This window comes from Malus sylvestris, chromosome 14 (genome assembly GCF_916048215.2).
Source record: "Malus sylvestris chromosome 14, drMalSylv7.2, whole genome shotgun sequence".
NCBI lineage: Eukaryota > Viridiplantae > Streptophyta > Magnoliopsida > Rosales > Rosaceae > Malus > Malus sylvestris.
In genome coordinates, this window is record NC_062273.1 from 28359102 (window position 1) to 28386523 (window position 27422).

A 27422-nucleotide genomic window follows, 5' to 3' on the forward strand; every position below is an offset into this window, starting at 1 on the left:
TACTACCATTCGTCATTAAGTTTCTTCAACAAACTTTATAAAGATTGCACGTTGCTACTTAGGCACGAAGGAATCTTCACTCTCATTCTTAGCGGTTTAATTAGTTTAAAGTTGAAATATTGCTTATATAAAAGAAGAGAATTATTATTAACATTAAAAAAATCTCATTTTGCACATCAAATTTTTTATAAATAGAAAGAAAAATATACTTGTAAGAAACTCGAAATGAGATTTTATTACTCCTAATAACAATTCCGTAAAAAATTCATGTAACTTTGATTTTTTCTGTTGGTAAAATTTTGTTTTGCTTGTACTAGGGTAAAGTACCCATTTTCACATACATGATTTGACTCCCTTTGGTAATATTTTAATCAGCCGTTGGATCTTGAATCATTCTCTATAAGTATCCAACTATATGAGTCTACGTCCAAACGTCCCATTTCTCGATCTCACCCAAAAATCAAGAAAAAATGAGTCCTTCAGAAATAACCATCCTAATCCTTGTCTTCCTTACCTTCTTATGGTCTCTTCTCCGCATCCTAATCAACGCCTCCTCAAGGCAAAGCCAAAAACTGCCTCCTGGCCCTAGGGCTCTGCCAATCATTGGCAATCTTCATATGCTAGGCAACCTCCCACACCGCAGCCTCCAGAACCTAGCCAAAAAGTACGGACCCATAATGTCCATGCGCCTAGGCAGCAAAACCACCATAGTAGTCTCATCCCCCAAAGCCGCTGAGCTATTCCTTAAAACCCACGACACCATTTTCGCTAGCCGCCCCCAAGTCCAATCCTCCAAGTACATGTCGTACGACACGAAGGCCATGGCCTTTTCTAAATATGGTCCATATTGGCGCCATGTTCGAAAGCTCTGCACGCTTCAACTTCTTTCTCCTTCAAGAATCGAGGCTTTTGCTCCGCTTAGAAGGGAGGAGGTAGGGTTGTTGGTGCAGTCCCTAAAGGTAGCCGCAGAGGCGGGCGAGGTGGTTGATCTTAGTGAGAAGGTCGGTGAGCTTGTTGTGGGAATCACGTACAGGATGGTGTTGGGGAGAAAAAATAATGATATGTTTGATCTCAAGGGGATTATAGAGGAGGTCATGTTCTTGTCAGGAGCTTTCAACATTGGTGATTATGTGCCTTTCCTCATTCCACTTGATCTTCAGGTATGTTACCCTTCATTCTTAATTACCGAAAATGTTACATGCATGAATCAACAATAAAACTAGAGAAATGCTAGCAAGATCATAAAGTAGAAACATTTAGAATCACTGCTTGCACGCTACTGATCGTGAAATGCTAAAGAACAAACACAAGACATTTCAAATAAGTAAATGCAAATATGAGCAACACTGTCCTCGTGAAAAAAAATTGGATGGATGGTACATTAACAGGAACAAAAGCAGTGTCAACAAAGTAAAGTGAACAAGGTGAATTCATAGTTTAGGGAAAGTAAATCAGCCAATAACTAGTTCACAACGCTACTAATCTTAGTGGATTAGCTGTTTACGTTAGCCAGCTGGTTTTCATCGTCTGTTTGTTGGTGACATGATTCACAAGTCGCATCCACACACAGCTAAAAGAAAGATCATATCGTACTCGTATGGTCCATTTCCATAGGCTGCAAACTTTGATATTATCACCGCTGATGGCAGTGACACTGACACGGTTCTTATCTTATGCTTAATTCGGCTCCATTGTCAAGTTTAATTTGTCGACCAAAAAAGTGGGCAAGACATATTCAACGCCGGCCGGGATATTCTATTACAATTCATTATTTTAGGAACCTTAATTTTTTGCAGTCAACCGTATACAAATTATATGGTTGTTTTCTTTTATCCTTCATGGAAGACGTAATATTAATAAGGATTTTACCATCAAAAGAGTCCTTTACAAAAATTCAAAAAATAAAATGCTGGTAATGAGTAGATACAGATTCTGAGGTTTATAATTAATAATGTTAGGGAGACTAAATTTGTAGATAAAATTTGTAAACAAAATGATGTGTTACAAATAGGGATGAGTACGTTTATCAATGCTTAAGTAATAATCCAATGATCAACTTCCATGTATTTTAGTTTACACAATTTTGTTTACAAATTTAGTCTCTCAAGCATTACCCATATAACAATAATGTTATCGAAATTAAACTCAACTTACTTGATTATTATATACATGTATGAATCAAACCAACCATAACCAACGTGAAAAGCCTTTGTACTAGATAATGCTAGGTAGTCCAAATTTTAAATAAAATTTTATAAACCATATGACATGGTTGTTGATAATTGAATTATTACTTAAGTGTTGATTAACGTACTTATTTCATATTCATGACACGTCGTGTGGTATGCAAATTTAGTCAACTTTGTTTACTTACCATTATTCTTTTTGTAGTAAGGGTTTGCACGTGATCCCGTGTAAGATTGCCGCCATATGTGACTATCCTCACCCAAAAGTTACTCCTAAATTACAAGATGTAAAAGATTTTATATATGCATGCATGTCTTGATCATTTCATTGCCTAGATTAAAATAGCGATGGCTAGAGTACTCATCTAGAAGACTAGTACATATATTGATTGGATTGTATGGAATCTTAACTGCTTCCTCTTAGGGATTGACCAAGCGCATGAAGAGAATTAGCAAGACTGTCGACCAACTATTCGAAAAGATAATTCAGGATCATGAACAAGTTTCTAGAAGTGAGCAAGTACAAGGCAATCATCATAAGGACTTTGTAGACGTGCTGCTTTCATTAATCCACCAACCATTAAACCCCAACGATGAGGAAGTATTCATGTTCGAACGAACAAATGCCAAAGCCATTTTACTCGATATGATTTCTGGTTCCTTTGACACTTCAGCCACGGCAATCGTCTGGACCCTGGCCGAACTCTTGAGGCACCCGGAAGTTATGAAACGTCTCCAAAAAGAGCTCCAAAGTGTGGTCGGGATGGATCGAATGGTTGAAGAAAGTGATTTGCCAAAGCTGGATTACTTGAGCATGGTGGTCAAGGAGAGCTTCAGGCTACACCCCGTTGGACCATTACTTATCCCTCATCAATCCATGGAGGACGTTATAGTTGATGGATATCACATACCCAAGAAATCAAGAGTCTTCATCAATATTTGGACCATTGGGAGAGATCCAAATGTATGGTCAGATAATGTGGAAGAATTCTACCCTGAAAGGTTTATGAATAGTAACGTTGACCTGCTAGGACATGACTTCCAGCTCATACCATTTGGGTCTGGTCGAAGAGGGTGCCCTGCTATGCAGTTAGGGTTGACCACAGTTCGTCTAGCTCTGGGAAACTTGGTGCACTGCTTCAACTGGGAGCTCCCAACTGGCATGCTACGTAAAGACTTGGACATGACTGAAAAGTTCGGCTTATCGTTGTCGAAAGCCAAACACTTGCTTGCCATGCCGACGCACCGCCTATAAAATCTCACACACACCCACAGAGAGAGACACACACACACGATGTGTCTAGGCATAAATAAACAGTAATGAACTGTATACTTTGGATTTTAATTTTTAGTCAATATGGAACTTTATTAAGACAAGAAAATGTTACAGAGACAAAAATATTACCCAATAATTTGAATTGATGCAAGTGGCTTATAACTTAGTTGATTAATTAAGAGCATTCACTTTGCACTCGAGGTTCCATGTTTGAATCCCCCTTCATAAGTTCAATATAGATTGTCCTATCCTTTAAAAAAGTTAATAATAATTTGGACTGGTATTGGATATAACCTTCCTACTAAAACAAAGCACACAACACAATTCTACCGTTCCAAGTATAAAAGTTTCCTAAAGAAAATAAAGCAACTTTCAGCATCACCTAAGAGCAACTTCAACATATCAAGGCCCCCTAGGGTAACTTCCTGTTGAATAGCCTTCAGTGAACAGTAACTGGCTTTAATGAACAGTAGTTGCCTTTTGCATCTCCACTCCTAAACTGAATAACTATGACAATATGCAATAAAATATTAGTATTTTTTTATTTTATAAAATAATAAAAATAATTTTATTTCAAATTTCGGATATGATTTTTAATCGGTCTCGTTGTACTACGTTTCATTAAATAAGAAATTACAACCCTAACTATTTGAGAAAATATAAAATTTTGATGTAAGATGGAAGATAATGATAAGATATTTATAGAATAATAATTTTTTTTAAAAATTTTTTTAGATTTTTTATTAATTGTTTACATTTTTTTTATAAATTTTTTTATTAATTTTTTACTTTTTTAATTTTATAATGTGGCTGACGTTAACTATGCATCATTTGGCCTCAGGCTCTCGGGCTACCAATTTGAGCCGAGCCTCTCACTTAGGCGCCCCCCACCCCGACCCACACGCCCGCATGGGCTGGAGCAAGCAGCTCGGGCTATTGGGTAGAAAAATCAAAGGTCCATTGAGCTATTGGTCCCGGTGGAGTTGCTCTAATGAGCACAGACGCCTAAAACAAAAGGAGGCCTGAAGTAAAAGTTTCATAATGAAGTTTATGCATCAGAGAACTTTAGACTTATTATTATAAATGTATTGCCACAACACTACCAATGAACTATTTCAGCGTTACATATTACTGCTAAAACACTACAAATGCTCTTCAAAGGTACTAACCAAATAATTTCTAAATACAATCATTTCAAGGTGTCATTTGAAAGTTCTTCAAATATATTACATTTAGGTTTATTTTTAGCAATGTTTTTTGAAACTTCATTTTAATCTCACTTTGCTTCCTGTAATTCAAAAATTGTCACTTTACTCCTTGAAACTCATAATTCGCTCCAGTTTATACATAATCATTCAGTCGGATAGCCCCAGTTTATACATAATCATTGTTAATTTCAACTAACGAAGATTAATTAACTATCAAATCTCTTACCCAATAGAATGTTGGGTATGTCACTTAGTACTACAGTTTAGTGGTATTTATCTTTACTTGTAAGTGAGAGGTCTTATGTTCGATTCTCGTTAAATGTTACATCCCACATCGTCCAAGGGAGTGGATCCTCTAAGCCTTATATGTATATTCTCATCTCTACCTAGCACAAGGCCTTTTAGGAACTCACTGGCTTCGGGTTCCATTGGAACTCCGAAGTTGCGAGTTCGCGCAAAAGCAATCCATGATGGGCGACCCACTGGGAAGTTCTCGTGTGAGTTCCCAGAACCAAAACCGTGAGGGCGTGGTCGGAGCCCAAAGTGGACAATATCGTGCTACGGCGGAGTTGAGCTTGGGATGTGGTAGGGGCCCGGGCTAGGATTTGACACTAAAGGTGAATTTGAACCACATTATTGCTAGCTATTATGAGGCTAAGCCCATCCCTCCCTCTTAGTGTAGATAATATCGTTTGTTCAAAAGAAAAAGAAAAAAATGTTGAGTATCATGTCCAATTTTTTTATGGGTGCAAGTGCACGATATTTTTATAATTGCAAAATTTTATTTTATAGCATATACAATTGTTTCTACAAAATAACTAATATAATTAAACATTATGTAGATTAATCTTTAGTTGCATCTTTTTTCATTTGCTTGGGCCATGAGGTAAATCAATCATTTGTCGTTTTGGGGGGGGGGGGGGGGGGTCTGAATTTAATCCTCTCATACCTGCCAAAAGACTCATGCCTAATGCGAAATTCTGTCCTTGAGTTTTATTATTTACGGCGTAGAATTTTTTTTCAAAAAGTGTAAAAAAATGAAAATACTTTTATTGTGCTAAACGGGATCTTACGTGAAAGTATTTGATTATTTCATGTTTTTCCGCATTTCTTAACATATTTAAATAATACGGGTCACTACAATGATGGGTGGTTCAAGTGATAAGGATTTTGTTCTCCTTAAATAAGATTTCGAGTTTGAACTTTATGAATGAAGAAGCCAACATTAGAAGAGCTTGCTCCGAATAGGATCCGATTCGACTCGAGGGATTAGTCCCACCTCGTGCGGGGATACCTGAATTCATCCAATGAAAAATAATACGGATATCTACGAACACATCGCGCAAACGAAAAACAAAACTTGAAACGCCAAGGGTATTTCGTCATTTTACATTTATTGGAAACACATGCGGCCTTATTTGGTGTGCCACGTGAGACCCACCCCACTTTCTGGAAAACACTCTATCGGCCAATCTCTTCCCGTCTATCATCTCTCACATTTTCTCTCTACCCCTCTTTGTGTCAAAACAAAAAGTCCACCACACCATTTTCCGACAAATTTTTTACACCAAAATCAACATACTTGTGACCGTCTCACTCCCACGAACCCAGTGTTGCGTTTTGTTTCATGAAAAACGGAAGAAAAAGGAGGTTATGGAGCTTCAAAATGGACCGACACCATCCCGACCAATTTCCCGCCGATTCCGGCCAAGGTGAGACCTCTAACCACCATATTTGGACTACTCTCGTTGAGTAGATGAATTTTCATATATGAATCGTGGAATTTGGTTGAGAAATGAGTGAGATATGAGGGTTTGAAATTTCTCCAGAAAACTGGCCATTTTCTGCAGATTCCGGCGGTTTGGCTTCTTATAATTTGGTTCCTGTCCATTTTTCCCACCCTGTGAAAGTGAAATATACTTTAAAACCCTAGAAGTGCAGAACATGATGATAATAACAATTCCCTAAAAAATTCATATAACTTTGATTTTTTCTGTCGGTTAGTAAAATTTTTGTTTTGCTTGTACTAGGGTAAAGTACCCATTTTCACATATGTGATTTGACTCCATTTGGTAATATTTTGATCAGCCGTTGGATCTTGAATCACTCTCTATAAGTATCCAACTATATGAGTTTATGTCCAAATGTCCCATTTCTCGATCTCACCCAGAAATCAAGAAAAAATGAGTCCTTCAGAAATAGCCATCCTAATCCTTGTCTTCCTTATCTTCTTATGGTCTCTCCTCCGCATCCTAATCAACGCCTCCTCAAGGCAAAGCCAAAAACTGCCTCCTGGCCCTAAGGCTCTGCTAATCATTGGCAATCTTCATATGCTAGGCAACCTCCCACACCGCAGCCTCCAGAACCTAGCCAAAAAGTACGGACCCATAATGTCCATGCGCCGAGGCAGCAAAACCACCATAGTAGTCTCATCCCCCAAAGCCGCTGAGCTATTCCTTAAAACCCACGACACCATTTTCGCTAGCCGCCCCCAAGTCCAATCCTCCAAGTACATGTCGTACGACACGAAGGCCATGGCCTTTTCTGAATATGGTCCATATTGGCGCCATGTTTGAAAGCTCTGCACGCTTAAACTTCTTTCTCCTTCAAGAATCAAGGCTTTTGCTCCGCTGAGAAGGGAGGAGGTAGGGTTGTTGGTGCAGTCACTAAAGGTAGCCGCAGAGGCGGGCGAGGTGGTAGATCTTAGTGAGAAGGTCGGTGAGCTTGTTGTGGGAATCACGTACAGGATGGTGTTGGGGAGAAAAAATAATGATATGTTTGATCTCAAGGGGATTATAGAGGAGGTCATGTTCTTGGCAGGAGCTTTCAACATTGGTGATTATGTGCCTTTCCTTGTTCCACTTGATCTTCAGGTATGTTACCCTTCATCCTTAATTACCAAAAATGTTACATGCATGAATCAACAATAAAACTAGAGAAATGCTGGCAAGATCATAAAGTAGAAACATTTAGAATCACTGCTTGCATGCTACTGATCCTGAAATGTTAAAGAACAAACACAAGACATTTGAAATAAGTAAATGCAAGTATGAGCGATTGATCTTAACATTGTCCTCATGAAAAAATTTGGATGGATGGTACATTAACAGGAACAGAAGCAGTGTCAACAAAGTAAAGTGAACAAGGTGAATTCATAGTTTAGGGAAAGTAAATCAGCCAATAACTAGTTCACAACGCTACTAATCTTAGAGGATTAGCTGTTTACGTTAGCCGGCTGGTTTTCATCGTCTGTTTGTTGGTGACATGATTCACAAGTCGCATCCACACACTGCTAAAAAAAAAGATCATATCGTACACGTATGGTCCATTTCCATAGGCTGCAAACATTGATATTATCACCGCTGATGGCAGTGACACTGACACGGTTTCTTATCTTATGCTTAATTTGGCTCCATTGTCAAGTTTAATTTGTCGACCGAAAAAGCGGGCAAGACATATTCAATGCCGGCCGGGATATTCTATTACAATTCATTATTTTAGGAACCTTAAATTTTTTGCAGGCAACTGTATACAAATTATATGGTTGTTTTCTTTTATCCTTCATGGAAGACGTAATATTAATAGGGATTTTACCATTAAAAGAGTCCTTTACAAAAATTCAAAAAATAAAATGCTAGTAATGAGTAGATACAGATTCTGAGGTTTATAATTAGTAATGTTAGGGAGATTAAATTTATAGATAAAATTTGTAAACAAAATGATGTGTTACAAATAGAGATGAGTACGTCGTTTATCAATGCTTAAGTAATAATCCAATGATCAACTTATACGTATTTTAGTTTACACAATTTTACTTACAAATTTAGTCTCTCAAGCATTAATCATATAACAATAAAGTTATCGAAATTAAACTCAACTTGATTATTATATATATGTATGAATCAAACTAATCATAACCAATGTGAAAAGCCTTTGTATTAGATAATGCTAGGTAGTCTAAATTTTAAATAAAATTTTATAAATCATATGACATGGTTGTTGATAATTGAATTATTACTTAAATGTTGATTAACGTACTTATTTCATATTCATGACACGTCAGGTGGTATGCAAATTTAGTCTCAAAACTTTGTTTACTTACCATTATTCTTTTTGTAGTAAGGGTTTGCACGTGATCCCGTGTAAGATTGCCGCCATAGGTGACCATCCTCACCCAAAAGTTACTCCTAAATTACAAGATGTAAAAGATTTTATATATGCATGATGACCATTACATTGCCTAGATTAAAATAGCGATAACTATAGAGTACTCATGTAGAAGACTAGTACATATATTGATTGGATTGTATGGAATCTTAACTACTTCCTCTTAGGGATTGACCAAGCGCATGAAGAGAATTAGCAAGACTGTCGACCAACTATTCGAAAAGATAATTCAGGATCATGAACAAGTTTCTAGAAGTGAGCAAGTACAAGGCAATCATCATAAGGACTTTGTAGACGTGCTGCTTTCATTAATCCACCAACCATTAAACCCTAACGATGAGGAAGTATACATATTCGAACGAACAAATGCCAAAGCCATTTTACTCGACATGATTTCTGGTTCCCTTGACACTTCAGCCATGGCAATCGTCTGGACCCTGGCCGAACTCTTGAGGCACCCGGAAGTTATGAAACGTCTCCAAAAAGAGCTCCAAAGTGTGGTCGGGATGGATCGAATGGTTGAAGAAAGTGATTTGCCAAAGCTGGATTACTTGAGCATGGTGGTCAAGGAGAGCTTCAGGCTACACCCTGTTGGACCATTACTTATCCCTCATCAATCCATGGAGGACATTATAGTTGATGGATATCACATACCCAAGAAATCAAGAGTCTTCATCAATATTTGGACCATTGGGAGAGATCTAAATGTATGGTCAGATAATGTGGAAGAATTCTACCCTGAAAGGTTTATGAATAGTAACGTTGACCTGCAAGGACATGACTTCCAGCTCATACCATTTGGGTCTGGTCGAAGAGGGTGCCCTGCTATGCAGTTAGGGCTGACCACAGTTCATCTAGCTCTGGGAAACTTGGTGCACTGCTTCAACTGGGAGCTCCCAACTGGCATGCTGCCTCAAGACTTGGACATGATTGAAAAGTTCGGCTTATCGTTGTCGAAAGCCAAAACACTTGCTTGCCATGCCGACGCACCGCCTATAAAATCGACCTTCACACACGCACACACAGATGGTGTGTCTAGGCATAAATAAACACACACACACACAGATGGTGTGTCTAGGCATAAATAAACAGTCACACACACAGATGTTCTCACACACACACACACACAGATGGTGTGTCTAGGCATAAATAAACAGTCACACACAAACAGATGTTCACACACACACACACACACACACACACACACACACACACAGAGATGGTGTTTCTAGGCATAAATAAACAGTCACACACACACAGATGGTGTGTCTAGGCATAAATAAACAGTACTTAACTGTATACTTTGGATTTTAATTTTTAGTCAATATGGAACTTTATTAAGACAAGAAAATGTTACAGAAACAATAATATTACCCAATAATTTGAATTGATGCAAGTGGCTTATAACTTAGTTGGTTAATTAAGAGCATTTACTTTGCACTCGAGGTTCCATGTTTGAATTCCCCTTCCTAAGTTCAATATAGATTGTCCATCCTTTTAAAAAGTTAATAATAATTTGGACTGGTATTGGATATAAGGAAAACTAATGAAAAGGGTTTGAAAACTTTGAGTTTTAATGATAAGGACAAAATAAAGGGTAAAATGAATAGTACCAGGATTGGCTGTTTAGTGTAAAAATGTGGTTTTTCGTTAAAGTGAACAGTACCAGGAGTTTTTCGTTAAAGTTCCCTTAGATATAACCTTCCTACTAAAAGAAAGCACACAACACAATTCTACCGTCCCAAGTATAAAAGTTTCCTAAAGAAAATAAAGCAACTTTCAGCATCACCTAAGAGCAACTCCAGCGTATCAAGGCTCCCTAGGGTAACTTCCTATTGAATAGCCTTCAGTGAACATTAATTGTCTTTAATGAACAGTACCTTTTGCATCTCCATCCCTAAACTGAATAGCTATGACAATATGCAATAAAATATTAGTATTTTTTATTTTATAAAATAATAAAAAATAATTTTATTTTAAATTTCTGATATGATTTTTAATCGGTCTTGTTGTACTACATTTCATTAAATAAGAAATTACAACCCAAAGTATTTGAGAAAATATAAAATTATGGTGTAAGATGGAAGATAATGATAAGATATTTATAGAAAAATAAAATCTTTTTTTTTTCTTCAGATTTTTTATTAATTGTTTACATTTTTTATAAATTTTTTATTAATTTTTAATTTTATTAATTTTATAATGTGGCTAACATTAACTATGCATATTTGGCCTCAAGCTCTCGGGCTACCAATTAGAGCCAGGCCTCCAATTAGAGCCGAGCCTCTCACTTGGGCCCCCCCTCGACCCACACGCCCGCATGGGTTGGAGCAAGTAGCTTGGGCTATTGGGTAGAAAAAATCAAAGGTTCATCGAGCAATTGGTCCCGGTGGAGTTGCTCTAATGAGCACAGACGCCTAAAACAAAAGGAGGTCTGAAGTAAAAGTTTCATAATGAAGTTTATGCATCAAAGAACTTTAGACTTATTATTATAAATGTATTGCCAAAACACTACCAATGAACTATTTCAGCGTTACATGTTACTGCTAAAACACTACAAATGCCCTTAAAAGGTACTAACCAAATAATTTCTAAATACAATCATTTCAACGTGTCATTTGAAAAGTTCTTCAAATATATTACATTTAGGCTTATTTTTAGCCATGTTTTTTGAAACTTCATTTTAATCTCACTTTGCTTCTTGTAATTAAAAAATTGTCACTTTACTCCTTGAAACTTATAATTCGTTCTAGTTTATACATAATCATTGTTAATTTCAACTAACGAAGATTAATTAACTATCAAATCTTGTACCCAATAGAATGTTGGGTATGCCACTTAGTACTACAGTCTAGTGATATTTATCTTTACTTGTAAGTGAGAGGTCTTATGTTCGATTCTCGCTAAATGTTACATCCCACATCGCCCAGGGGAGTGAATCCTCTAAGCCTTATATGTATATTCTCATCTCTACCTAGCACGAGGTCTTTTGGGAACTTACTGGCTTCGGGTTCCATCGAAACTCCGAAGTTAAGTGAGTTCACGAGAGAGCAATCTCATAATGGGTGACCCACCGAGAAGTTATTGTGTGAGTTCCCAGAAACAAAACCGTGAGGGCGTGGTCGGGGCCCAAAGTGGACAATATCATACTACTGTGGAGTCGAGCTCGAGATGTAGTAGGGACACGGGCTGGGATGTGACACTAAAGGTAAATTTGAATCATATTATTGCTAGCTATTATGAGGTTAAGTCCATCCCTCCCTCTTAGTGTAGATAATATCGTTTGTTAAAAAAAAAATGTTGAGTATCATGTCCAATTTTTTTAGCGGTGCAAGTGCACGATATTTTTATAATTGCAAAAATTTATTTTATAGCATATACAATTGTTTCTACAAAATAACTAATATAATTAAACATTCTGTAGATTAATCTTTAGTTGCATCTTTTTTCATTTGCTTGGGCCATGAGGTAAATCAATCATTTGTCGTTTGGGGGGGGGGGGTCTGAATTTAATCCTCTCATATCTTCCAAAAGACTCATGCCTAATGCGAAATTCTGTCCTTGAGTTTTATTATTTACGGCGTAGAATTTTTTTCAAAAAGTGTAAAAAAATGAAAATACTTTTATTGTGCTAAACGGGATTCTACGTGAACGTATTTGATCCTTTCATGTTTTTCCGTATTTCTTAACATATTTAAATAATACGGGTCGCTACCAATGATGGGTGGTTCAAGTGATAAGGAGTTTGTTCCCCTTAAATAAGATTTCTAGTTTGAACCTTACGAATAAAGAAACCAACATTAGAAGAGCTTGTCTCGAATAGGATCTGATTCGGCTCAAGGGATTAGTCCCACCTCGTGCGAGGATACCTGAATTCATCCAATGAAAAATAATACGGATCGTTACGAACACATCGCACAAACGAAAAACAAAACTTGAAACGCCAACGGTATTTCGTCATTTTACATTTATTGGAAACACATGCGGCCTTATTTGGTGTGCCACCCACCCCACTTTCTGGAAAACTCTCTATCTGCCAATCTCTTCCCGTCTATCATCTCTCACATTTTCTCTATACCCCTCTGTGTTAAAACAAAAAGTCCACCACACCATTTTCCGACGAATTTTTTACACCCAAATTACCATACTTGTGACGTCTCACTCCCACGAACCCAGTGTTGCGTTTTGTTTCATGAAAAAACGGAAGAAAAAACGGACCGACACCATCCGGGCCAATTTCCCGCCGATTCTAGCCAAGGTGAGACCTCTAACCACCATATTTGGACTACTCTCGTTGAGTAGATGAATTTTCATATATGAATCGTGGAATTTGGTTGAGAAATGAGTGAGATATGAGGGTTTGAAATTTCCTCAGAAAACTGGCCATTTTCTGCAGATTCCGGCGGTTCGGCTTCTTATAATTTGGTTCCTGTCCATTTTTCCCACCATGTGAAAGTGAAATATACTTTAAAACCCTAGAAGTGCAGAGCATGATGCTAATAACAGTTCCGTAAAAAATTCATGTAACTTTGATTTTTTCTGTCGGTTAGTAAAATTTTGTTTTGCTTGTACTTATTAACTCTAAAGAATCAATGAAACCTTGAGACTGAAGAAATCAAAGAACACGTAATAAGGAAAAGAGAGAGAGACGTTTCTGTTTTTCTATGAACAGTAGAAAGATTTATTATTACATGATACTGCTCTAAGTCTCTAAACAAAGCTTATATAGAAACTTATAATGAGCAGATTTACACTTTTACCCTTTCAACAAACTCTAACTCTTTTTTCCAACAAACTCAATCTAATCCAAAACCAACAAACTCCATCTAATCCAAATCTATTTGGTTAATACTCCCCCCTCAAACAAAATCGGGATCTCCCTAATTGTGTTTGCAGCACTGAAGAAAGAGTTGATCATGACAAGGATGATGAGTTGACATTGATAGGATCTTGGTCTGCTGCTATCGGCACTTGCAATGTCGGAGAACATTGTGGATTATCATCAGGCACGCCAACATGAAGATTGGCACAGTGGTGAATGAACACTGGACTATGCAAACCTTTAGTGAATACATCGGCAACCTGCTCATTTGTTGATATGTACTGAACAACAAGATCTCATTTTTGAACTTTCTCACGGACAAAGTGATAGTCTGTATCAAGATGTTTAATCTTCGAACGGAACACTGGATTAGAACATAAAGCTAGAGCTGAAAGGTTATCACAATGTAAAGTAGGAGGTAGTGTAAGAACTTGATGGACATCCTTAAGAAGAGAACGAATCCAAAATACATCAGCAGCACAATGGGCCAAGGCTTTGTACTCGGCCTCTGTGGAACTTCGAGAGACCGTTGCCTGTTTCTTTGACTGCCATGAAACCGGATTAGAACCTAAGTAAACCACATAGCCTGTAATGGACCGTCTGGTATTAATGTCTGCTGCCCAGTCAGAATCAGAGTAGGCATTTATCTGAAAATCAGAAGAGTGAGTGTATCGGATACCACAGGTTGCTGTACCCTGCAGATACCGTATGATTCGTTTGACCAGATGCATATGTAACTCGGTAGGATTGGTCATATATTGGCACACGACATTGACAGAGTGTGCTATATCAGGCCTAGTAAAAGTAAGATATTGCAGGGCTCCAACCAGGCTTCTATAGTGTGTAGGATCAGACAATGGGGTTCCCTCAGTTGTAAGTAATTAAGAGTGTGGTTTGGAAGGTGTTGAGGTTGGCTTACAATGCTCCATTCCAGCCTTTTTCACTAATTCCTTCGTATACTTTGACTGATTCACAAACAAAAATCCATCTGCATTATAGTGAATCTGAAGACCCAAAAAATATGTCAATGTGCCCATATCTTTTAAATCAAACACATCTGCAAGATTGTCAATCACAGATTGAATCTTCACAGTATTGGACCCAGTCAGAATTACGTCATCAACATATAACAGAAGCAAAATAACATCACTCCCATCAGCTTTCACATACAAACTTGTATCAGACATCGAAGTTTTAAACCCGAGAGCAGGTAAAAAACTAGTAAACTTGGAATTCCAAGCTCTTGGAGCTTGTTTCAAGCCATATAAAGACTTCACCAATCTGCACACATGATTTGGATGGTTTGGATCCACAAACCCTTGGGGTTGTTTCATATACACTTCTTCTTCAAGCTCGCCATGTAAAAAGGCATTTTTAATATCTAACTGTCTTAAACTCCAGTGAAATTGTGCTACCAATGCCAGGATAAGTCGTACAGTTGAATGTCGAACCACAGGGCTAAAGGTTTCTGAATAATCTACCCCGTGCTATTGACTAAAACCTTGAGCCACCAATCGAGCTTTGTATCTTGACACTGTCCCATTAGGATTCCATTTTACCTTATAGACCCATTTACAACCTATCACTGTTCTATCACTTGGAGGAAGAACAAGTTTCCATGTACCCTGAGACTTGAGGGCATCATACTCCTCCTGCATAGCCTTTTGCCATTGAATGACTGTTGATGCAGCTTTAAAGGTCCTTGGTTCCTCTACTTCATGTATGTCAGCCAAGAATGAAAAACCATATGATAAAGAGCAATTGGACTCCCCAGTATCACCATCCAGAAACTGAAGAGAGTTTAGTTGAGGTAATGTAGCCAGAAATGATGTGTAATCTCTCCTCACAATAGCACTAGTCTTAAGTCGAGTTTGAATATCATTGTTCTGGGACTGAGATTAAGAGTGTGTATGTGATGAAGGCAAAGAAAGAATTACCTGAAGCTGAGCAGGATCAAGGACAGGAAGCAAGGGACCTGCATGTGGAGATGAGGAAAGAGTTTCTGGAATTGCATGTGTTTCAAATCCCCGTGTGGCAGAACTGCCTGTGTTTGAAGAAGAAACTGGTGTCTGTATATCATGATGAACCGCAGTAGATGATGAAGAAGATGCTTCCTGACCATGTGGAGAACTTGAATTCCCATGATCTGAAGATCTCTGGACTACTGGAATTGGGACCACTACATTGCTATACCGAGATTGAACTGGAACATTTTCTTGAACTGGGGATTTTAACAATGCATAATGAAAGACACTTTCATAAAAAACAACATGTCTGGAGATGAAATATTTCTTAGTCTGAACATTGTAACAAATCACACCTTTATAGCCGATAGAATATCCTAAGAACACACATTGGACAGATCGAGGTTGTAACTTGTGAACATAGTAAGGTCTTAACCATGGGTATACTGCTGAACCAAACACTTTCAAACTTTTTAACTCTGGAATCTTGGCAAACAATTTCTTATAAGGTGACTCCATAGACAACCCTTTACATGGCATTCTATTAATCAAGAATACAACATGTGCACAAGCATAGTACCAAAACTCAATTGGCAATGCAGCCTGAACAAGAAGAGTTATGGCAGTTTCTACTATATGTCGATGTTTTCTTTCAACTACTCCATTCTGTTGAGGAGTATATGGGCAGGAAATCAAGTGTTCAACACCTTTTGCAGCAAGAAAGGCTTTAAAAGAATGACCTGTGTACTTTCCCCCCCATCAGTTTGGAAACACTTAATGACAACACCAAACTGTGTATGAACAAGATTATAGAATTTCAGAAAAATGCTATACACATCTGATTTGTTATACATTGGAAAAATCCAAGTATATTTTGTATATTGATCAACAAAAGTTACATAGTATCTATACCCCTCTACTGTTTTTACTGGAGCAGGACCCCATACATATGAGTGCACCTTTTCAAATGGTAAACAATACCGATCACTGCTAGGAGAAAAAGGAAGTCTACACATTTTTCCTTGAATACAATGAGTACATATACTATGACTTGCATCTAATTCGAGTGGTATGTTTGACTGCCTTAACATGATAGACATTATTTCATTAGTTGGATGACCAAACCGTTGATGCCACAAGGTGGATTTGACTAATTGCCCAAGAAAAACAGAAGGTTCCTAAACCACAGATTGTGCTCCTCTTGAATGCTTGATAACAGGGATTTGAAACAATTGTCCGACTCTACTCTTTCCTCTGTACAGGATGGCCCTTGTCTTCTTGTCCTGCACAAAGAATTGATTCTCATCACAGATAAACCAACTATGATTGTCAGCACATAATTGTTGAACAGATAGCAAACTTCGAGCTATTTTTGGCACATGTAGAACATTGTTAAGAACAAGATTATGGGAGTTAGTTTTAATTGTAGTTGCACCAGTATTTGCAATAGATAAACCTGTCCCATTGCCAATTGTAATTGTATCAGAACCTTGGAATGGTGTGACTTGACTCAGTGTGTTGACATCAGCAGTGATATGGTGAGATGCACCAGTATCAACAATCCAAGCATCCTGAGGAATATGTTGTTCAGTTTGCTATGCTGCCATTGCTGTTAAAGTGGAAGAGGGTTGTTGACCCTAGAAAACATAGTTCCCCCTGTGATAACAGTCAAGTGCTGAGTGACCACGTCTCCAACAAATCTGACACTCCATGTGAAACCCAGTACTTGGACCCTGACCATTTCTGTGAAAACAATTAACCGTTGTATGGCCTCGTTTGTTGCAAATCTGACATTCAATTACTGTAGTATACCTGTTCTCAGTATTCCCATGCCACCCACTCGAGCCATATTGTCTGGAAGTACCAGAAGAATATCCAGAAGAAGAACCGGTATTGTAACCCTTACCTTTGAAACCAGTGTTAGACTTATAACCAGAATTACCCTTATAATTTGGCTTCTGCATAAATGGAGGTTTGGGACCAGAATTTGGAGCATTACCTATATATCCAAAACCATAAGGAATAGAAGGATGAACTGGAGCAGGAAACTGTTGAGGTATTAATGGTTGTGGATGAACTGGAGCAGGAAACTGTTGAGGTATTAATGGTTATGGATATTGCTGTGGAAGGACAAATGAGGATGGATATTGGTGCATATAAGAATCAGCAGGATAAGGGTATGGACAAGAGGTAAGAACACCCCCAGTTGTTGCTGGTAAATGGTTATGCCCTGCAGGATTAGAACCCGAAGCTGATGAATCACCTTGAGTGGACTGAGACCCTTGAACATATAATGCAGAAAGATTATTAGACACACCACTGGATTCACCTTTCAATCTCTTTTTCTGCCCCAAGCAACAAAGCCCTAAATTCTTTCAAAGAAATAGATGACTCTCTAGCTAATATGACTGTTCGAATTATGGCAAATTCTTTTGGTAACGCAGCTAACCCAGCAATTATCACATCATTATCAGAAATGAGTTCTCCAGCAGCAGTTAACTGTTCCCTTATATTTTTCAACCTTAACAGATATCTATCAATTGAATCGCCTCATTTCTGAATTGTATGCAATTCAGTCTTTAGATGATTGACTCTAGATTTAGACACTGAAACAAATCGATCCACAAGATTTGACCAAGCCTCACACGCAGTTACACACCCAAGAACATATTCAATAGCCTCATCAAACAAAGTAGCTAATAAAAGGCTCAACAATGCCATATATGTGGATTCCCAGTCAACATAAGCATCAGTAAGTGCAAAAGTAACACCTCTCTCAGGATGAATGACAAATTTGGGTGGACACACAAGAGTCCCATCAAAATGCCCAAACAATTTATGCCTTTTCAACACAGACTTAAACTGAAATGCCCACTTCGCAAAATTATCTTCCTTCAATTTTATAGTAATCATTCCCAGCAGATTTTCAACTTTCACACTAGGATGAGTCATGACTTCGCAATGCAACAAACAGAATCGTTCAAGGAACTACAAACGCACCCAACAGTTCTACGGAAAGAAATAAAAGGAGAGACTGAAACTCCCGCAGTAAACAAGAAAGACTAAAACTTTCTTAGGAATCAAGAGAGAATGAAACTCCCGTAGTAATCACGAAAGACTGAAACTTTCTTATGAATCAAGAGAGAATGAAACTCCCGTAGTAAGCAAACACAAGAATTCGTAATCAAACACACAACATTATGAAATCTTGCACAGCTAATCAGGACTGAAACCCAATTACCCAGTAGAAAAACAAACACAATATCACCTGAATTGACGCTTGTGATGAAAAACACCCCAAATCTCCAGAGCTTCACTCACGGCGAAATCCCCGGCGACTCGTCAATTGTGAATCGTAGCAGCGGAAGACCTAGGATCGACAACGGCAGTGAGCCAATGCCGGCGATGAAACCATATTAACTCTAAAGAATCAATGAAACCTTGAGACTGAAGAAATCAAAGAACACGTAATAAGGAAAAGAGAGAGAGACGTTTATGTTTTTCTATGAACAGTAGAAAGATTTATTATTACATGATACTGCTCTAAGTCTCTAAACAAAGCTTATATAGAAACTTATAATGAGCAGATTTACACTTTTACCCTTTCAACAAACTCTAACTGTTTTTCCAACAAACTCAATCTAATCCAAAACCAACAAACTCCATCCAATCCAAATCTATTTGGTTAATAGTACTAGGGTAAAGCACCCATTTTCACATACATGATTTGACTCCAATTGGTGATATTTTGATTAGCCGTTGGATATTGAATCACTCTCTATAAGTATCCAACTATATGAGTTTATGTCCAAATGTCCCATTTCTCGATCTCACCCATAAATCAAGAAAAAATGAGTCCTTCAGAAAATAGCCATCATAATCCTTGTCTTCCTTATCTTCTTATGGTCTCTCCTCCGCATCCTAATCAATGCCTCCTCAAGGCAAAGCCAAAAACTGCCTCCTGGCCCTAGGGCTTTGCCAATCATTGGTAATCTTCATATGCTAGGCAACCTCCCACACCGCAGCCTCCAGAACCTTTTCTGAATATGGTCCATATTGGCGCCATGTTCGAAAGCTTTGCACACTTCAACTTCTTTCTCCTTTGAGAATCGAGGCTTTTGCTCCGCTGAGAAGGGAGGAGGTAGGATTGTTGGTGCAGTCCCTGAAGGTAGCCGCGGAGGCGGGCGAGGTGGTAGATCTTAGTGAGGTGGTACAGGATGGTGTTGGGGAGAAAAAATAATGATATGTTCGATCTCAAGGGGATTATAGAGGAGGTCATGTTCTTGACAGGAGCTTTCAACATTTGTGATTATGTGCCTTTCCTTGTTCCACTTGATCTTCAGGTATGTTACCCTTCATCCTTAATTACCAAAATTGTTACATGCATGAATCACCAATAAAACTAGAGAAATGCTAGCAGGATCATAAAGTAGGAACATTTAGAATCACTGCATGCACGCTACTGATCCTGAAATGCTAAAGAACAAACACAAGACGTTCACGTATGTGTGACTAATCTTAACACTGTCATCGTGAAAGTGAACATGGTTAATTCATAGTTTAGGGAAAGTAAATCAGCCAATAACTAGTTCACAACGCTACTAATCTTAGAGGATTAGCTGTTTACATTAGCCAGCTGACTTTCATCGTCTGTTTGCTGGTGACATGATTCACAAGTCGCATCCACATAGACCTGTAAACGGGTCGGGTTTATTGGGTTTGGGTCGGGTTAAACCCGACCCGTTAATTTAACGGGTCACCCGAACCCAACCCGTTAAGCTAACGGATCATCCGAACCCAACCCGTTAAGCCTAATAAGTCACCTGTTAACACCCGTTAACAATTTTTTTTGTTTTTTTTTTAACATTTTGCATTCCAATACAAATTACACATTTTTTACCCAAAATTACAAACATTATATATATATATATATATATATATATATATATATATATATATAAGCTATTAGCTATGGTGAAGTTTGTTTCAACTGTAATATCACCCATTTCATTTGCTTTTTATCTTCTGTAACCTCCTTTTCATTCTATACTTCGTACCTCATTCGACATCCTTGCATGTTCTTTTACAAGTATGGGTTAAAGGTCTGGACTGACAGTTATATATATAACTTAAGAGCTATTAGCTATGGTGAAGTTTGTTTCAACTGTAATATCACCCATTTCATTTGCTTTTTAACTTCTGTAACCTCCTTTTCATTCTATACTTCGTACCTCATTCGACATCCTTGCATGTTCTTTTACAAGTATGGGTTAAAGGTCTGGACTGACAGATGAATATATATATATCTATATATATCTACGGGGATTGAAGTGTGTGTGTATATCTCTGCGGCATCTCCAATTCAAAGTCCTTGCATGTTCTATTCCAACTATAAAATTACACAAAAATCCTTCTTAACGGGTGTTAACGGATGCTAATGGGTTTCGCAGGTTGACTCAAAATGACCCGTTACTTAATGGGTGACTAACATATTGACCCGTTAACAACCCAACTTGTTAAGCACTCACACAAATACTAGTTTTAACGGGTCGGGTCAGATCGGGTTAACGGGTCGGCGGGTCGGGTTCAAAACGCCAGCCCTACATCCACACACTGCTAAAAGAAAGATCATATCGATCGTATTCGTATGGTCCATTTCCATAGGCTGCAAACATTAATACTATCACCGCTGATGGCAGTGAAACTGACACGGTTTCTTATCTTATGCTTAATTTGGCTCCATTGTCAAGTTTAATTTGTCAACCAAAAAAGTGGGCAAGACATTTCCAATGCCGGCCGGGATATTCTATTACAATTCATTATTTTAGGAACCTTAATTTTTTGCAGCCAACTGTAAACAAATTATATGGTTGTTTTCTTTTTTCCTTCATGGAAGACGTAATATTAATAAGGATTTTACCATTAAAAGAGTCTTTTACAAAAATTCAAAAAATAAAATGCTGGTTATGAGTAGATATAGATTTTGAGGCTTATAATTAGTAATGTTAAGAAGACAAAATTTGTAGATAAAATTTGTAAACTAAATGATATGTCACAAATAGAGATGAACACGTTTATCAATGCTTAAGTAATAATTCAATGGTCAACTTCCATGTACTTTAGTTTACACGATTGTCTCCAAACTTAATCTCTCTAGCATTACCCATATAACAATAATATGTTATAGAAATTAAACTCAACTTACTTGATTATTATATACATGTATGAATCAAACTAAAGCATAACCAACGTGAAAAGCCTTTGTATTAGGTAATGCTAGGTAGTCCAAATTTTAAACAAAAATTTGTATACCATGTGACATGGTTGTTGATGATTGAATTATTACTTAAATGTTGATTAATGCGCTTATTTCATATTAGTGACAAGTCATGTGGTATGCAAGTTTTAGTCTCAAAACTTTGTTTGTTTGCCATTATTCTTTTTGTCATAAGGGTTTGCACGTGATCCCGTGTAAGGTTGCCGCCATAACGTGACTATCCTCACCCAAAAGTTACTCCTAAATTACAAGATGTAAAAGATTTTATATATGCATGCATGTCTTGATGACCATTACATTGCCTAGATTAAAATAGCGATAGCTATAGAGTACTCATGTAGAAGACTAGTACATATATTGATTGGATTATATGGAATCTTAACTACTTCCTCTTAGGGATTGACCAAGCGCATGAAGAGAATTAGCAAGACTGTCGACCAACTATTCGAAAAGATAATTCAGGAGCATGAACAAGTTTCTAGAAGTGAGCAAGTACAAGGCAATCATCGTAAGGACTTTGTAGACGTGCTGCTTTCATTAATCCACCAACCATTAAACCCCAACGATGAGGAAGTATACATGTTCGAACGAACAAATGCCAAAGCCATTTTACTCGACATGATTTCTGGTTCCTTTGACACTTCAGCCACGACAATCCGAACTCTTCAGGCACCCGAAAGTTATGAAATGTCTCCAAAAAGAGCTCCAAAGTGTGATCGGGATGGATCAAATGGTTGAAGAAAGTGATATGCCAAAGCTGGATTACTTGAGCATGGTGGTCAAGGAGAGCTTAAGGCTACACCCAGTTGCCCCATTACTACTCCCTCATCAATCCATGGAGGACATTATAAAGAAACAGAAAATATCTCAGTAAAAATGATTCACATTTCTTCCATAATTACACAGTACAATTGAGTATATATAGGTAGAAACCTGATGCATTAATACTCTTAATACCCTTAGCTCCTATAACTAATTACAGAAAAACCACAACTGAAGTGTAACAATTTTAGCTAACTAACAGCTTGCTGATCTCTTTTAGTAACTGCCTTAATACTCCCCCGCAAGCTGAGCGTGGGAGCAACCATGGAACCAAGGGGAAGCTTGGATTTCAGATAACGGAACCGACTGGTGGACAAAGACTTGGTGTGAATATCAGCCAATTGATCTTGACTACAGATAAACTGAACTTTGAGAAGCTTAGCCAAGACTAATTCACGAATGTAGTAATAGTCGATTTCAATATGTTTAGTCCGGGCATGAAACACCGGATTAGAAGCTAGAGAGATGGCAGAAATGTTGTCACACCAGAGAGTGGGAACGTGGGAAAGAGAGAAGTTAATATCACGGAAAATTTTACAGATCCATGTAATTTCAGCAGCAGTGTGAGCTAGAGAGCGGTATTCAGCTTCAGTAGAGGAGCGTGCAACAGTAGGTTGTTTCTTGGCACTCCAACTGATAAGATTGGAACCCAAAAAAACACAATAACCACTAGTGGAACGGTGATCAAAGGGACAACCTGCCCAGTCTGCATCGGAGAAGGCAGTGAGGTGGAGAGAACCCTTTTTGAACCAAAGGCCTTCAGATATAGTACCTTTGAGATAGCGAAGAAACAGAAAATATCTCAGTAAAAATGATTCACATTTCTTCCATAATTACACAGTACAATTGAGTATATATAGGTAGAAACCTGATGCATTAATACTCTTAACCCTTAGCTCCTATAACTAATTACAGAAAAACCACAACTGAAGTGTAACAATTTTAGCTAACTAACAGCTTGCTGATCTCTTTTAGTATCTGCCTTAATACATTACAGTTGATGGATATCACATACCCAAGAAATCAAGAGTCTTTATCAATATTTGGACCATTGGGAGAGATCCAAATGTATGGTCAGATAATGTGGAAGAATTCTACCCTGAAAGGTTTATGAATAGTAACGTTGACCTGCAAGGACATGACTTTCAGCTCATACCATTTGGGTCTGGTCGAAGAGGGTGCCCTGCTATGCAGTTAGGGTTGACCACAGTTAGTCTAGCTTTGGGAAACTGGGTGCACTGCTTCAACTGGGAGCTCCCAACTGGCATGCTACCTCAAGACTTGGACATGACCGAGAAGTTCGGCATATCGTTGTCGAAAGCCAAACACTTGCTTGCCATGCCGACGCACCGCCTATAAAATCGACCTTCATATATATATATATATATAGACACACACACACACACACATGGTGTGTCTAGGCATAAATAAACAGTAATTAACTGTATACTTTGGATTTTAATTTTTAGTCAATATGGAACTTTATTAAGACAAGAAAATGTTACAGAAACAAAAATATTACCCAATAATTTGGATTGATGCAAGTGTCTTATAACTTAGTTGGTTAATTAAGAGCATTCACTTTGCATTCAAGGTTTCATGTTTGAATCCCCCTTCCTAAGTTTAATATAGATTGTCCTATCATCTAAAAAAGTTAATAATAATTTAGACTGGTATTGGATATGTAACCTTCCTACTAAAAGAAAGCATGCAACACAGTTCTACCGTTCCAAGTATAAAAGTTTCCAAAAGAAAATAAAACAACTTTCAGCATGACTTAATGAGTACAGAGGCCTAAAACAAAAGGAGGTCTGAAGTAAAAGTTTCATAATGAAGTTTATGCATCGGAGAACTTTAGACTTACTATTATAAAATGTATTGCCAAAACACTACCAATGAACTATTTCAGCGTTACAAGTTACTGCTAAAACACTACAAATGCCCTACAAAGGTGTCATTTTTAGCTACGTTTTTTGAAACTCCATTTTAATCTCACTTTGCTTCCTGTAATTCAAAAATTGTCACTTTACTCATTGAAACTTATAGTTCGCTCCACTTTGCCTCATAGAATTTATTTTAATCCCATTTTGCCCCATGAAACTTGAAAGTCGTCTATGTAAAACTCAAAATTCGCTCCACATTGCCTTAGATCTGTTAATTTCAAGGTGCCATTTAAAAGTTCTAAATACAATCATTTCAAGGTGTCATTTAAAAGTTCTTCAAATATATTGCATTTGGACTTATTTTTAGCTATGTCCCCTAGAACTTCATTTTAATTTCACTTTGCTCTCTGTAACTCAAAAATTGCCGCTTTACTCTTTGAAACTCATATTCGCTCCACTTTGCCCCCTAAAACTTCATTTTGATCTCATTTGCCCCCTGAAACTTGAAAGTCGTTTATGTAAAACTCAAAATTCGCTTCACATTGCTTTAGATTTGTTAATTTCTTATGTGGGTTTGATTTGGGTGCGCTATAGGCTAATCATTTTTTTTTCATCTCTTTAATTTCTTTTAAACTTAAATTCTTTGGTTGTTGAATATTAACACATATTGGAGATTTATAATCAAATTTATTGCACATGTGGCATAATCTTATTGGGTGTTGGGTCCCACATATGTTTCAGGAAGTGACGTATGAGTTTCATGGAGAAGGAAGAGTTCACAAGTCAAAGTAAAACGAATTTTGAATTTCAAGAATTAAAGTGGTGACTTTTAAATTACAGAGGGTAAAGTCATGAGGTTAAAATGGAGTTCTAGGGGTGACGTAGCTAATAATAAGCCTTACATTTAAGTCATTTTCAAATGTCTCCCTCTCTGATTTTTGCAATAGATTCTTTAGCAACTTTAGTTTAAGTCCCATAAAAATTTGAAGATTATATTCCTAACGTACTATAACAAATCATTTGGTACTGAAATTCTCTCAGAAGTTAATAATTTAGAGAGAGGGTGGTTCAAAGAAATGTATCCAAAAACCAAACACAAGCCTACACCACCTAAGACATTTGGCCTGTCGCTACCAAAAACCGAACACTCGAGACATTTGCTTATCATCATGCCGACCTACGTACGGCCTACGCGATCAACCTTCATTGCGGGTTGAAAACTTGAAATCTAACATCATGTAGTTGTAATATTGTTCCTTTCACGCAACCTCTGACTAGCTAGGAAAGATTAAAGCAATTACATCGTACAAATATCACAATCACACTTCGTCTTCATAGTCGCAACTAGAGTTTTAATTTGGTTTCGTTAGGTTCAAAATTCTTATCTATGTTTATCACTGTATATGCGTGTTTCCCTAATTTGTTTTGTCTTTTGGGTTTTGCACCTAGGTTGGTTACGACTACAGTTTTTGGTTTCGTTAAGTTCAAAATCTTAGTTTTTCAGAGCATTAAATGATTATCCAATCTAATAAGTTTTCGCCATTAAAATCATCAACTAAAAAAGGTGGTGCAAATTTGTGTTTAACCTTAATTTTTGTTAATGTTTTGTTTGTGAATTGAATTAGGTTTAAACAACTAGAATTGATAGGTTTCCATACTCGTACTTACATAAGCTGAATTGCTATACTACCATTTGTGTGCACTTACTACTTTTAATTCGATTCATTTATTAGGTAGGTTGAAACTCACATCAAGTTTTAGTCATTCAACAGTATTGAAAAAATCAATAGTTTTGATTAACAGCATGATGAACTATTAGTTTATTTGATACATACAAACAATTTAACAAGTTATTTTTTCTTTTTTTCTTTTTTTTTTCTTTTTTTTTTTTTGAAAAATAGGCAATCACAATTAGGGTGTGAGATTTTTTTGATACGACGATATTTTTGTGGAAATATCCAAAAAATCAGAGAAACTCTTAAATTGCGGCTAAAGTCGACATATTTCGTTGATATTTCCAACATATCGGTTAAATATAGGAGAAACTCTTATATTTCATCTAAACTAGTGTTTGACATTCTGTAAATTAAATTTTATTTTAAATTTTCATCATTTCCATCGAAAACAACCGATATCAATATTGATATTTACACAAATTTGCATATCGAGATTTTCACTGATTTTGATATTTTAAACACATCTTGTCAATTTTTTTGCCACCCTGTGAAATGAAATATATTTACTTCTCTTCTCATCCATGATAGCACCATGAACCAAACATCACATATATGCCATTAAGCCACGAACACAAGAACAACGCTTAGAGTTTATAAGAACAAAGTACAAGGATCATACATGCAGTAGCTGATGAAGATGATGAAGCCATGGCAGCCTGTTAAACAATTAACCTTCTCCTTAACAATAATCAATTGCTCTCAAAGAATAGGTCTAAGATCCAATATGAGCTGTGTATTGCAAGAGCAAAGGCTAGTGTTTATATACTCACCATAATCCTCACAGTTCTCTTATTACACTAGTAAAAAAACCACTTTGCGCGACGTACACCTACGTCGTGCAAAATACTTTGCGTGACGTACACCATTTGTCGTGCAAAGTTACTTTGCGCGACGTACATCTACATCGTGCAAAATACTTTGCACGACGTCCAACGTTCGTCGTGCAAAGTGACTTTGCGCGACGCACATCCTACGACGTACGTCGCACAAACCCTTTTTTTAAATTTTTTTAAATTAGTGAAAAATAATTTTTTTTTAAATTTTTGATAAATATTGTAATTAAATTATAAAGAATAATTAA

At 37.2% G+C, this 27422-nt stretch overlaps 1 protein-coding gene and 1 pseudogene across 3 annotated transcripts; both read left to right on the forward strand.

The window, feature by feature from the left end:
- Positions 1-430: 430 nt before the first annotated feature.
- LOC126599870 (cytochrome P450 CYP736A12-like) lies at positions 431-24104 on the forward strand. 3 transcript variants are annotated; one of them, XM_050266329.1, is made up of 3 exons: positions 431-1160; positions 2611-3188; positions 23829-24104. In XM_050266329.1, the coding sequence occupies exons 1-3, from the start codon at positions 471-473 to the stop codon at positions 24079-24081; spliced, it is 1521 nt and encodes a 506-aa protein (XP_050122286.1). In that variant the 5' UTR covers positions 431-470; the 3' UTR covers positions 24082-24104. The 3 variants fall into 3 exon arrangements, with proteins under 3 accessions (XP_050122286.1, XP_050122285.1, XP_050122284.1); XM_050266328.1 differs by lacking the exon at positions 23829-24104 and adding an exon at positions 9831-9901 and having other exon boundaries at positions 432-1160; positions 2611-3435; XM_050266327.1 differs by lacking the exon at positions 23829-24104 and having other exon boundaries at positions 450-1160; positions 2611-3497.
- Positions 6148-9836, forward strand: LOC126599873 (cytochrome P450 CYP736A12-like; annotated as a pseudogene).
- Positions 24105-27422: the final 3318 nt, after the last annotated feature.

Excerpts from the sequence above, each read along its gene's own strand:
- LOC126599870 (XM_050266329.1), top strand. The coding sequence starts at position 471 with ATGAGTCCTTCAGAAATAACCATCCTAATCCTTGTCTTCCTTACCTTC. Across the intron at positions 1,161-2,610 it reads TCATTCCACTTGATCTTCAG|GGATTGACCAAGCGCATGAA; the intron begins GTATGTTACCCT and ends GCTTCCTCTTAG. Across the intron at positions 3,189-23,828 it reads GAAGAATTCTACCCTGAAAG|GTTTATGAATAGTAACGTTG; the intron begins GTTTATGAATAG and ends CTACCCTGAAAG.